This window comes from Anastrepha ludens, chromosome 5, assembly GCF_028408465.1.
Source record: "Anastrepha ludens isolate Willacy chromosome 5, idAnaLude1.1, whole genome shotgun sequence".
Taxonomy (NCBI): Eukaryota; Metazoa; Arthropoda; class Insecta; order Diptera; family Tephritidae; genus Anastrepha; species Anastrepha ludens.
The window spans coordinates 92,391,512-92,404,304 of NC_071501.1; the positions used below are offsets into that span (position 1 = coordinate 92,391,512).

Genomic DNA, 12,793 nt, shown 5'->3' on the forward strand with positions numbered 1-12,793 from the left:
CATTCCTGCAGCTACGACAGAAATCTTGCATGTAAACGCTTAACCTCCTTGCGTGATTTCCTATGAGATAATATCCTGTGAGGATCCCTACTTGAAGGTCCTAATTTGAAGTCTTCTCACATTTATAATATTCTTGGACAGGTGTAGCTTTAGCCTTGGCCATGTTTGCCTAGCTATTTCGCAGGTATTGGCACTACTCCATCTTTGACTTACAGAATTGCTTAGTACGTCCATAACATAGAAGCTTACAAGTTGCGAGAGGTACGCCCATAAAATTATTTATGTTTGTCATGCAGGTACATTCTCTTGTAAGTGGGTGAGCCCTACAGTGCCCTGGTATATCTCTGTGGCCTGGAACCCAGCATAAGATTATACGATATTGTTTGGCCATCTTATTAAGAGATTGGCGACAATGTAAGACACTCCATGATGTTACTTGGAATGCATCCAGGGCCCGTAGGGCAGCTTGGCTGTCTGATATAATGCAGATATCTGTTGATGGTTAAGCTTCATGAATAGCGTTTATTTCCGCTTGAAAAACACTACAGTGATCCGGTAGTTTAAAGCATTCACTGATAGAAAGCTCTTCGCAATATAACCCTGATCCTACACCGGTGTCCATTTTAGATCCGTCCATGTAGATCTTGACGCGTGTGTTGGGTGTTGAATCTTCTTCAAGCCATTCCAGTCTAGAAGGGATTTTCATTAGGAAATTCCTTTCGAAGTAGAGAATGATAGGGTGATAATCGCATTCACTGGGTATATCCGCATAGGAGTCTAAGATAGTTGAATGTCAATGTGTGGCAATCTTCCATTGTGAGCTCACTTTGAGCCTTAAAGCGGAACAGACTGCTGAGTATTTGCAGAAGAGATCTAGGGGTAGCAGATGTAATATGATATCCAACGCCATGGATGGCGTGGTTTTCATGACCCCACATATTGCTAATTCCGGTGATCTCTCCACCTTATTCAATAAATTAGAATAGGTTTTTTCTGCATAGCACACCACCAGACAACATTTCCATATAGAGGAATGGATCTGACGACAGCAGTGCAAAGCCAATGAGCAACCTTAGGTTTAATTCTCCAGGTCTTACCTAAAGCTCTCTTACAGGCATAAAAAGCTAGGTTCGCTTTCCTAACTCTTTCTAAGATGTTTGACTTCCAAGTCAATTTCCTATCTATGTTTACTAGGCCGGGTCGATTTGTGGAGAGGCAAAAAAATCGTCCATTGCTCTGTGAAAATCATATTCTAGGGATCAAAATAAGAAACTTTGCCGAAGGAACCATACCTCTGAAACGAATTCTGATGTCCCCCAATTTGGGTCGAACTTTTTAGTTTCTTTTCTCATGTAAAGGCCAAAAATGATGATATTTTGAAATGATTGTATGGGAAACCCCCCAGGGGAGTTCCTGGGGGTATGCCACTGGCATGGGTGGATCGGCCGTCCAAAGTTAGTGGGGGTCGGTCATACATTTGGACTCGATTGGAGCACTCTAAATGGGTCAAAGTGGGATTTTTCGTTCGACCCAAATTGGGGGACATCAGAATTCGTTTTAGAGGTATGGTTCCTTCGGCAAAGTTTCTTATTTTGATCCCTAGAATACGATTTTTACAGAGCAATGAGCAATTTTTAAATCGACCCGCCCTAATGTTTACTCTAAAATACTTGGTTTCTTCCGAAATCACAAGAGCTTCTCCCTTGAACATAATTGGACTTAGCTAAGCGATTCTGTGTTTCCTAGTAAACGAGCCTAGCTATTCTTTATAAAGTAATAAAGGCCTGTTAGAAAAAACCCATCGTCATAAGAGTTAATCTTTGCGGTTTAAGTAAATAAAATACCTTTTTTCATCAGAACTACTTACCTGCGTATGCTGAGAATGAGTAGCAAGACCGCTCAGCATCTTAAAAGTAAGCCTATCCCATGTTTAAATAAATAAATTTAATTTTTTATATGTTTTAATATTTTTATTTCCAATACTTGAATCATTAATGACAAAGTTCATAAGCACATTTTCTCTAATTATTATAAGTATCTGGCTAAGGCGAAATTTTTACAGCATTTTTTTCTTATGTATTTTAAGGCGTATTATTTGACTGCTGCTCAAATGATTAATTTAAAAAATTATTACTATTTTTACATACAAACTTAAATTTATATATAAAGTATTAATATGAGTATTTTTTTTTTTTTTAATAAATAGCTACAAAAGTATGCGCAATGCACTGAGTCGTTGAAAAATTCTTCAATGAGATGCTTGAGTTAGGAAATTCGTTTGCAAGTGCATGCATACATATATACATATTATACATAAATCAATTAACAACGTATCTACTTACAGAGTATGAATAACAACAACATAACAATAAAGGCCTTATTCAGTAGAAAAGTTAGATAAATTCGAAATGCTGAACAAGGGAAATTTCACAAATTTTTGTGCTACTTTTAAGTGTTTCGAAAATATTTCCATTTCTTTGGTTGTTTTTGTTTTGAACACGACCGTAATACAACTTTTGGTTCATCTATTTATTCAATTTATTTATTTCGTTAATTTGTTTTTTTTTCTTATTTTTTTTATTTAGTTGCTTTTTTGTTTTTTTTTTTAGGATATTAATAAAATATTTTTTGTGTAATTACTTTTTGTTAATTCATTTCTTATTGATTTATTTTTATTTATCTGGTTATTTTTTAATTTTTCTTTTTAATAGATATTATTATAATAGTTTTCGTGTAACTAAATAAATTTTTTTGTTTATTTATTTATTTTTATTTATCTGCTTATTTTTTTAATTATTTTCTTTTTTTATATATTTTTTAAACTTTTTTATATATTTTTTAATAGGTATTATTTTATTTTATTTTTCGTTAATTTATTTTTTATTTATTTATTTCTATTTATCTTTTTAGTTTTTAATTATTTTCTTTTTTTATATATTTTTTTTTTTTGTTAATTTTGTTTTATTGATATTTTTATTGATCTGTTTATTTTTTCAAATTTTATTTTTCTATATTTTTTGTTCAATAGATATTAATGAAATATTTTTAGTGTAATTATTTTATTTTTTTGTTAATTAATGTTTTCTTATATTTTTATTTGTCTACTTATATTTTTAATTATTTTTAATTTATTTTTTTATTTATTTATTTTTATTTATCTTGTTAATTTTTTTAATTTATTTTGTATATTATTTTATTAACTTTTTTTTGTTGTTTTTATTAATAAAATTTATTTTCATGTAATTTTTTATTGTTTTTATTTGTTTTTACTTTATTTATTTGCTTTTTTTTTAAGATATTAATAAAACAGTTGTCATATAATTTTTTCTTTCTTCAACAATTATTTATACATTTTTTTATTTATTTTGTTTTATTTTATTTATTTAATTTTTAATTAATACAATTTTTTTCGTGTAAGTTGTTTTTATTTAATTTTACTTTTTGGTTGGTTGGTTTAAGGGTGACCCCGCATCGGAGTGCCACATAGACCGCAAGTTAGGTCCGTTGTGTTGCCCTAGAGCTCATTATTTTATATGATTTCCCCACCTAACCGTGATTTTTATGATAGATTTTGGTCCAAAATATTAATTCGTTTCGAGAATTTAATGAGAGATTCGATTTTCAGGTCCGAGAATGCTGAAAGATTGTCAATTGTTGGAGAGCCTAGAAGAGCGAGTCGACTTCTGGCTAGACCGGGACAACTGTACAGCAAATGCCTGCTCGATACTTCCTCATCTTCGTCCTCGCAGTATCTGCACAGGTCGTTTTGAGAAACCCCGAGCCGACGTGTTCCTCAAAATAAAAGCCGACGTGTTCCTTATAAGGGTTTTTGTCTGTTTCAGATTGTAGGGTGGCCAGATTTGTCTGGTCGTAACGCAAGTAGTTTCCTTTTTTTTACTTTTTACTTTAAATTTGTTGTAATACTGCCAATGCACTTTGAGTTTAAAATAATTTATTTTTTATCGTATCTTCTTTTTGCAAAATTTTTTTTGTTTTTGCAATTTGTTATAAACATATTTTAACGAGTTATTGATTTTTTTTTTGGTTTGGACGAATTTGAACTTTTCAATGGGATATGCGGAATTATTTTATGGCATAAGAATACTAACTAATTTTTACGTAAATTTTAATAAATTCAATTTAATAATAAATATTTTTCATATATAAATGAATTATTTTTCGAAAAGTGCCATTCTTTAGGCTGTCTTAATTTTTTTTTTGCAACTTTGAGATGATTTTCAAGATATTGAAATTTTCATAAAAGGTTCAAATGTTACGGTATTTTCTCTCTGTTTGTTTTTATTTATTTATCTCCTTTATTATTATTTGTTTTTTTTTCTGTTAAAAAGCTCTTCGTATGTGGTCTTTGGAGTGCAGAATTTTTTGTTCTAGCATTTATTTTTTATTCAAAATGTGAGATAATTTTTTTCTGTAGAGTTTTCGCCTCATTTCTCTGTAAGGCTCGGTGGAAGTTTATTTGTTTGTCTGGATTTATTTAACTTATTTTTTAATAACAAAAGTATGAATAATTTTTTCTATGGAATTCCAACTTTCAGGTGGTTTTGAAGATATTCAAATTCCCGTAAAAGTGTTATAATTTAATATATTTAGCGGTTGGATTTTATAGTTTTTTATTTTTATTTTGGTTTTTTTTGCTTTTTTTTTGGTTTAGGTAAAACAACTTTCTCATGCTTTTTTTTTTTTGCAGAGTTAAATATTCAAATATTTTATGTAGCAAAATTTTTAGACCCAAGCATCTTTTTATTCAGAATGTGAGATAATTTTTTTCTGTACAGTTTCAGCCTCATTTCTCTGTAAGGCTCTGTGGGAGTTTATTTTTGTCTGATTGTATTTAGAAATATTTTTTTTTTAATATTCTAAAAATATAAATTTTTTTCTATAGAGTTTGAATTCCTGTAATAACTTTGAGGTAGTTTTCAAGATATTAAATTTCTACAGAAGTTTTATATATAACGACATTTTCTTTCTTTTTGTTTTTATTTTTATTTACTAATTTTTTATTTTTTGGTTGTTACGTGTGTTTTTTTTTTTTGTAAACAGCTTTTCTTATGAAATTTTTTGCACAGAATTTGAATTTCATATTTTTATGTAGGAAAATTTGTAATTCCAAAGCATTTACTTTTTATTCAGAACGTAAGATATTTTTTTTCTGAAGAGTTTGTGCTTACCTCCGAGCTTTCTCTGGGTTTCTTTGTTTCCCTGGGTATATTTGAATTTTTTTTTTAAGCTTCCAAAAAAGTTGTTTTCTTAGAGCTTGGTTTTCCTTTGTTAGAAATTTTTGGCGGTTTTGAAGATATTTGAATTTACATTAAGTCTTTAAGTGCAACGGCAATCGTGTGCTTTTTTTTGTCATTAATTTTAATTTAAATTAATAAAAATGTCCTCTTAGACATTTTTTTCTGATTTTTTTTTTTTACTTTACAAAGCAACTTTTTTATTTAAAATGTGAGCTAATGTGTTTCTGCAGAATTCATGCTTAATTTCGGTCTCTATAAGGATTATTTTGTTTGCCTGGTTATATTTAAAAAAAAATTTGTTTAAGTTGCAAAATCATGAATTATTTTTCCGTAGAATTTGAATTTAGCTTTCAGTTTTACTTAAAATAAAATACTTAAAAAATACTTTAGCTGGAAAAATTAAATATTTCCGTTCCAAAAGAATGAATTTAAAATATTTTGAATCCGAAAAAATTTAATTTCGAAATTATTTATTTCTGAAAAGAGTTTCAGTTATATTAGTTTGGCGGAAAAAGAAATCAATTTTTTTTTGGTAGAATTTTTACTTAAATGGTTTAAAACTGTTTTATGGTCGATCTTACCCAAAAAGATGGCTCAAAATCCCTTTAGAGGACGGTGGAGTATTGGCGAGTGTGAGCTTTTAAGTTTTTGGGGTAGCTTTTTAATATTCTTTACCCTTTGCCTTTTAACTTTTGTTTGAAAAAAGCAAATATTTTCCTTTAAGTTTGTTAAATTTGAAATTTTTTGCAAAACCGGTAAATTGAAAATATACAAATATTTTACAAAGGACTTTTGAATTGATGATTGAGAGTTGTATTACAATTTCTGAATTTTTCTGCTAAGGTGAGTGCATATTTTTTTAAATTTTCTTATCATTTTATACTACACAGTTTTAAAACAAATTCGTTTAATGTGTTTTTATAACTTTTTAATATAATTAGTTTAAAAGTTTTAGTAGTTTATTTATTACTTTTTTTAAGTTGCAGATTCTCGCTTTTACCTTTATTTAAATCTTGTTTATTTTTATTTTTATTAACTTGAAGATCTTCGCTTTTATCTTTAATTAAAATTGTTTTTCTTTTTATATTTTTGTTAACTTGAAGGTCCTCGCTTTTGTTTTGAGTTAAAATTTGTTTTTTTTTGTTTTAATTTTAATTAATTTTTTAAATGTGTTTCCTCTCTTTTTCCCCTACCTTGGAAATCTAGAAAACTTTGCTGTAACTGTCCAACCGAGCAACTTATTCATATGACACTGACGAATTCACTATTTGACTTTTTTTATATTAATGTTAAAACGCCATTTATGATCCAAGTTACAAAAACAAACAAAAAAATATTTGAAAACCTGACTAAGTGACTGACTAGACAACTTTACGAATTTATACTCTTTTTGAAAGCGAGCACTTTAGTTGCCTTAAATTAAAATAAATAGAAAATAAATTAAGTAGATAATAAATAAAATTATTAATAAACTACGTTGCGGTCTTAAATAAATTATTAAGGAATTAATGCAGCTGTAATGCAAATATGCAAAAGAAATAAATAGAGAATTAAACTAATTTAAAATAAATAAATTTTATAGTAAATTTAAAATATCGTACAAAAAATATTATAGTTTTAAAAATGATTATAAAATTATTTAATTTTAAAAACTATTATAAAATTAAATAATTTTAAAATTTTATAATTTTATAATTTTTGTTTTTGGTTTTTTAATTTTTACTAAAATAATACCATAAAATTATAAACTACAATGCAATTATTTTTTCGAATTCCTGGAGAAGTCAAACCTGTAGCGGAATGGAGTGATAGGAGAGGCGATTTTTTTCTTTTAATTCTCTTTAACGACTCAATACAATTACAAATTGAAGCTTCAGTCAAAACGGCTCAATAACATTTGCGCTATCGCTGGATAAGCGAATCAGTTGCCAAGAAAACTAAAAAAAAAACGAATGGCCTGGTTTCGCAAAACGGTGTTGTTCCTGACTAAGCAAAGTAACACACCTCAAATTATTCTTGAAGAGGTCTCAGACTGCAGATTACATACACTGCGTAAATTACTATAGAACACGGACTATTTTGCTAATTTGCTTATTTCTTATTTAATTTTTAAAAATTTTCTATAAAAATATTTTTCATTCTGCAGCAAATACCACATAAATCCAAGTTTCAAACATTGCGTAAATTAAAAATAAAAAAATTCAACAAATTTTATTCAAAATCTTTAGAAAAATTTCGAGTATGCAGTTTTATAGCCCATCGAATTTTTTCATAACAAAGTGCAAGTTTCAAGTAACTCAAACATCGCGCTGATTTTTCAGATTTTTTTTTGCGGAGCGTGTGAAATGTTTTCCTTCAAATAGAAAAAGTGTCGTCAAGAGTATAAATCGAATGAAAAATTATTCTATATCGTATTTTCACAACCCTACCTCTTCACTCCACATACTTTCTCAACTCCTCTCGTAGCCTAAAATTACATTTTTTTAATATTTATAATTTGGAATGTAGCTGTACTGAAATCAAATGCACTAACAAAAATGTGCTGGGTTAGTAATAATAATTAAATAAATAATTAAATAAATAATTTTAGTAAAATTCAATAAATAAATAAATTAGTTAAGTAATAAATTCATTAATAAATAAATAAGTGAATTATTATTTAGATAAATAAATACCTTGCTAATGCAGTCTGTCACAACGCAATACCTACACTGCTGTGCTACCTACTCTTCCCTACCTAATCCCTAATTTTTGGCACAGTTGCATATTTTTTGGTTTTCTTAATGAACTTAAATGCGAATTCCTGAGTTCCTAACTTGCTTGAAAAGCCTTTTGTGCAATTAAAACTAAAACTAAATTATGAGTATCTCTTTTGAATACTTAAGTGTCTGTGTTAGACTCTCCCGCTGCGCTGCGCTGGCATCTTCATCTTCATACTTAGTATTCACCCACAGGCGGCGACATCAGCGCTATTGGCTGCTGTTGTGCTTGCGTCGGCAGCTCTGTTGCGCTGTAGTGCATTTCATCCAACTCCGCTTCGTCGCCACCACTGCTACCCAAGCTGTCTGCGTAGTAGTAAGCTGGCGCTGCATGCAGATGCGGTTGCTCTTCGGGCATATTTTCATCGTTGTAAGCGCTATGCTGCAGCCGCTGCATGTGTTGCTGCAGTTGCTGCTGACTAAAGCCACTCTCACCGCTGACCGCGGCCGGCATTGTAGTCGACGTTGCCGTCGCCGTCGCTGCCACCAGTAAATTCTCTGTAGACGATGTTGGTGATGCCGAGTGTGGCGACTGCTGACAGCCACCCTGCAAATGCTTACCCAGTAGCGAGATGCGCGAGAATGACTTCGTGCACGACGGACACGAATACTTTTTCACATCCGAATGTGTTTGCATGTGCGCGCGCAAATTCGAACGGTCAGCGAATGCGCGATTGCAGTGCTGACAGCTGAAGGGCTTTTCGCCAGTGTGTGTGCGTATGTGACCCTGCAGTAGCCAAGGGCGTGAAAAAGCCTTACCGCAAATGGGACATTTACAGGGTAGCGTATGTGTGCGTATATGCATCTTGAGCGCGCCGAGCGACACATAGGTTTTGTCGCAATTCTTGCAGTTGAACACCTTTTTCACTTGATTACCTTCGGCGGCGGGGCAGTGAAATTGCTGATGCTTACTCAAACCCGAGTAGGTGGAGTAGGATTTGCCGCAATCCTTGCAGTGGTAGCGCGGCACCCCAACTGGCTTTTGTGCGGATTGCGCGGAAGCAACGCTTGACGAGTGGATAAGCGCAGCAGCCTTGTCGCTGGAAAATTCGCCAGCTGCTTCTAGCGCGCTCGGTGCGTCTGCGTTGCCAGCGCTGCGAATGATCTTGTATTCGGTGCTCTCAAAGGCATGCGTTTGCTGATGCTTCACTAGACCAGCGTAGGTGGAGTAACATTTGTTGCATTGCTGGCACTGATAGTAGAGATCATTGTTGGTCTTGATCTTCAATCCGCTCTCATTCGGGGAGTCTGCCGGGCGTCGCTCCTCCTGTATGCTGGGCGCGTGCGTTATATTGTTGCTATTATTACTAGCAGACTGTTGCATACTTAGCAGCGCGCGCGCCACATTATGCAGATTGATATTCTCGCCGAGCACTCGACGCGCGGGCAGCTCATTTCTCACGGTCAAATCTTGTGGCTCAAAATCGTGCTGCTCAGGCTCATAGTTGAAAGTCTTCTCTTGCTGCGTTTGCCAAGTTGCGGGTGATGCGCGCTGCTGCTGTTGCAGTCTCTGCTCTGTTTGCATACTATAAGTTTGCGGCGCCAGGCAGTCCTCGTACTCAGCAATGCTTTTTAATAAATTATTATTGTAGTTTCGGAAACCTTCCGCAGGTGCGTAATTATCGACGCATATCTCCTGTTTTATCTTACGCTCCATAAAATTTGGTTCTAATGGTAGCGTAGCAGGCTGGGTGAGTGCGGACGGTGGTGGCGGCGTTATGCCATCATAACGCGGACACTGCTGTTGTCGCTGTTGCTCAGTCTCAGGCTCCGTGTCCGCTTTACCGCACACTACGTCTTCTGGTGGGAGCGGAAAATCACCATAGCCCAGGCGCGCCAAGCTGCGCGCAATTTCTTCACGTGTGAACACATCGGGAAATGCACGCGCAATCTCACGCGTCTCCTCCCAAATGCGCCGCGCGAGTTCCTCTTTGGTTTGTGTCAACGCGGTTGTAGATTTCTCTGTCAGCGGCGGTGTGGGTAGAGGTGTGGATTCTGCACTGTCCGCCCACTTGCAGGCATTGGTGCCGTAGTAAGCGGGTGGTGCGGGCGAGAGCTCCGACTTGTGGCTGGCTGCTGCCCTAGCGGCGAGACTGAGATCAACGGGTCCTTCATCTGTAAGAGCAAAAAAAAAGAGTGGGAATGAGTTTCTTTAGGCAGATTAGAATGAAAAAGCGGGTATACGAGAGAGAATTATGTGGTTCTTGGGGAACTCCTTTAACCGATTAGCTCTAGTTGAATTAATAAGTACCTAAGTGTCAAGCGAAAATGAAAGAAACTTTAAAAAAGCTTCAAAAGCTAATTATTCTCTATGGGATTGCTCCATTTTCCTTTGACCTTAAGATTTTACAATCAGATTAAATAATATGAGTTGCCAATAAACTGTACCCATATAAGGAAGACTAAATCCTTGTTTGAATATACTTAAGAATTAATCCCACATCGAGGGGAGGTCGAAACACCTGAAGCTTAGATCCACTGAAGTTTTCGCGCTCATCTATTCGAATACCAAGAGGATTAATTGTAAGCCAGTGACTGAATCGAACAAACTGAGATTTAGTTAGAAATACCTATATAATTTTTTAAGATTTCATTCAGAAGAAATTAAGAGACAGCAAACCTTCGGAACTAAACGGAAGCGTCATCACCAAATATGGGAGCTAAGCAGCCGACATTCGCAGGCGAATATAGAAGAGTCGCTCTTTGTTTGGTCTTTTGGACAAAGTGTGGAGATCATCACATATATCCGCACGAATTTGAGCATTTCTTTGGATCTGATGTGAAGTCTGTTATTCTGTATGGGTGTGAGACATGGAGCACCACAAGGTGTGATATACAAGTACTCCAGGTATTTATCAATGGCAGTCTTCGCAAAATTGTGCGCGTTTTCTGGCCTGATACTATCACTAATACCGACCACTGGGCATAAACAAAGCAGATACTCGATACTTGAAACCCGACGGCGAAAGTGGAAAAGGATCGGTCACACACTGCGTCAGCCATTTGGAGATATTATAAACGCATTCCTTGACTGGAATCCGCAAGGCAATCGGAGATGTGGTAGGCCATCTAGTGGAAGTACATAGAAGCGCTACAAGCAGGTCGCAGTTGGTGACAAAAAAGTTCTTAAACTGACTTTTAAATGCTTAAAATTTTGCTTCGGAGTTTTGGATGTTTGGTCGAGCTCATCCTCCTATTTGTGGTGTGCGTCCTGATTATATGACAGTTTTAAGCCGACTCCGAACGGCAGATATTTTTTGTGAGGAGCTTTTTTCATGGCAGAAATGCAGTCGAAAGTTTGCGATTCCCTGCTTCGAGGCGACCGCTATTAGAAAAAACGTTTTCTCAATTTGCTTTTACACAAGCCTTGAAACGATTAGGTCATTCAGCTGTTGCAGCACGCCCGGTTTCCATGGATATTGACGTCGCTGCTCTAACCAAAGATCGTTTGAAACTCCCCAAATTCCTGTGAAGCCAAGTTTTCCTCGCTGCTCGAACTAAAAATTCTTTCAAACTCTCCGAATTTTTGTGAGGCCTTCGACTGGCCGTGTACTCCAATTCCGACCACAAACTGTTGTCGAATGGACTCAGATCTGGGCTTCCAGATGGCCAATCTTCTGCGGCTATGAACCCTGGAATAAAGTTTTTAGCCACTATTGCGTGGTTTGTGCCTTATGGACTGGAGCGGAAGCTTGCTGGAAGATCCAACGCTCTCCATTGAAGGGAGTCCTTCTCAACTGCTTCACCACGCCTTCTAAGACAGCCTGCTGGTACACTTTTGCCACGGCTTTAAGCTCTTTTGTAAAATTTGTCACAGAATTTATGGCAAGACTAAGTACATGCATGGCACCGATTTTACGAGATCATTTTTAATAGAAATAAAACTAAATTTCAACATAACATTTGATCTTTAACGAGTTTAGGACTAAGCAGAAGAACGTCAATTGACTTTCTAACTCAATCTATGAGTAAAAAGATCATTCATCCTCATCGTCCTCCTCATCCTTCTCATCGTCCTCATCTTCCTCATAATCAAACTAATGCAAACTTCTCCTTCTCAGCAAAAGCGTCTGCCCAACATGAAATGTCTGTTTTCCTACAATAAATTAGTCCCCCACAGGCCTTTTTTGAATGCTAATATTTTACGATATCCGCCATCTACTCACCTTGATCCAAATAATCCGCGCATTCTGGACGCTCCTGCCTCAGTTGCTGCTCTTCCACATCATATTTCAACGTCATTATTGGACGCTTCTTTAGCGGACATTTGCTGTAATTGACTTTATTCATGTCAACTGGCGTAGAGGCACAAATTAAAGCACTGTCGCGCGCTTAGCGATGGGGCATAAATAATTTCGCCTTTTCAACACAAGTTTTCCAGCTAAGTCAGCTTGGTTTAAATCACAGTTTAACGTTTCTCAACTATTTCAAGCACTGCTACACCGAAAATGTTGCTCAAAAACTTATTTCTTTAACCTAAATAAATTCTAAATTTCTTCCTTATTGCTGGAATTCATAAAAATCACTGTTTTTCGCCAAACGTCCGCACATCACATCGCACATTTCACGTCTGCAGTTCCGTAAACGAATGATGCAACGCGTCACGATCACTTGAAGTTTTATACCAAGTCAATGCCAGGCGCATAGAAATACACCGAAAACACCAACCCCTCGGAAATCGGAAACACATATAGCACACATCAGCACACAAGCACCAACAAGCCACCACCAGCACCAGCGAATTCAGCCCTCCCTGCATAGCACGCACTAAGGATA

General features: G+C 35.0%; 1 protein-coding gene across 1 annotated transcript; it reads right to left on the reverse strand.

The window, feature by feature from the left end:
• Positions 1 to 8,195: 8,195 nt before the first annotated feature.
• Positions 8,196 to 12,307, reverse strand: LOC128864808 (zinc finger protein 252). The gene is made up of 2 exons (XM_054104568.1): positions 12,184 to 12,307; positions 8,196 to 10,132 (listed from the first exon to the last, which is right to left on the reverse strand). The coding sequence occupies exons 1-2, from the start codon at positions 12,305 to 12,307 to the stop codon at positions 8,196 to 8,198; spliced, it is 2,061 nt and encodes a 686-aa protein (XP_053960543.1).
• Positions 12,308 to 12,793: the final 486 nt, after the last annotated feature.

What these genes read in the sequence shown, in the direction of transcription:
- LOC128864808 (XM_054104568.1), bottom strand. Translation starts at nt 12,307, where the DNA reads ATGAATAAAGTCAATTACAGCAAATGTCCGCTAAAGAAGCGTCCAATA. An exon ending in CGCGGATTATTTGGATCAAG is followed by an intron (nt 10,133 to 12,183) that starts GTGAGTAGATGG and finishes TTGCTCTTACAG; the next exon opens with ATGAAGGACCCGTTGATCTC.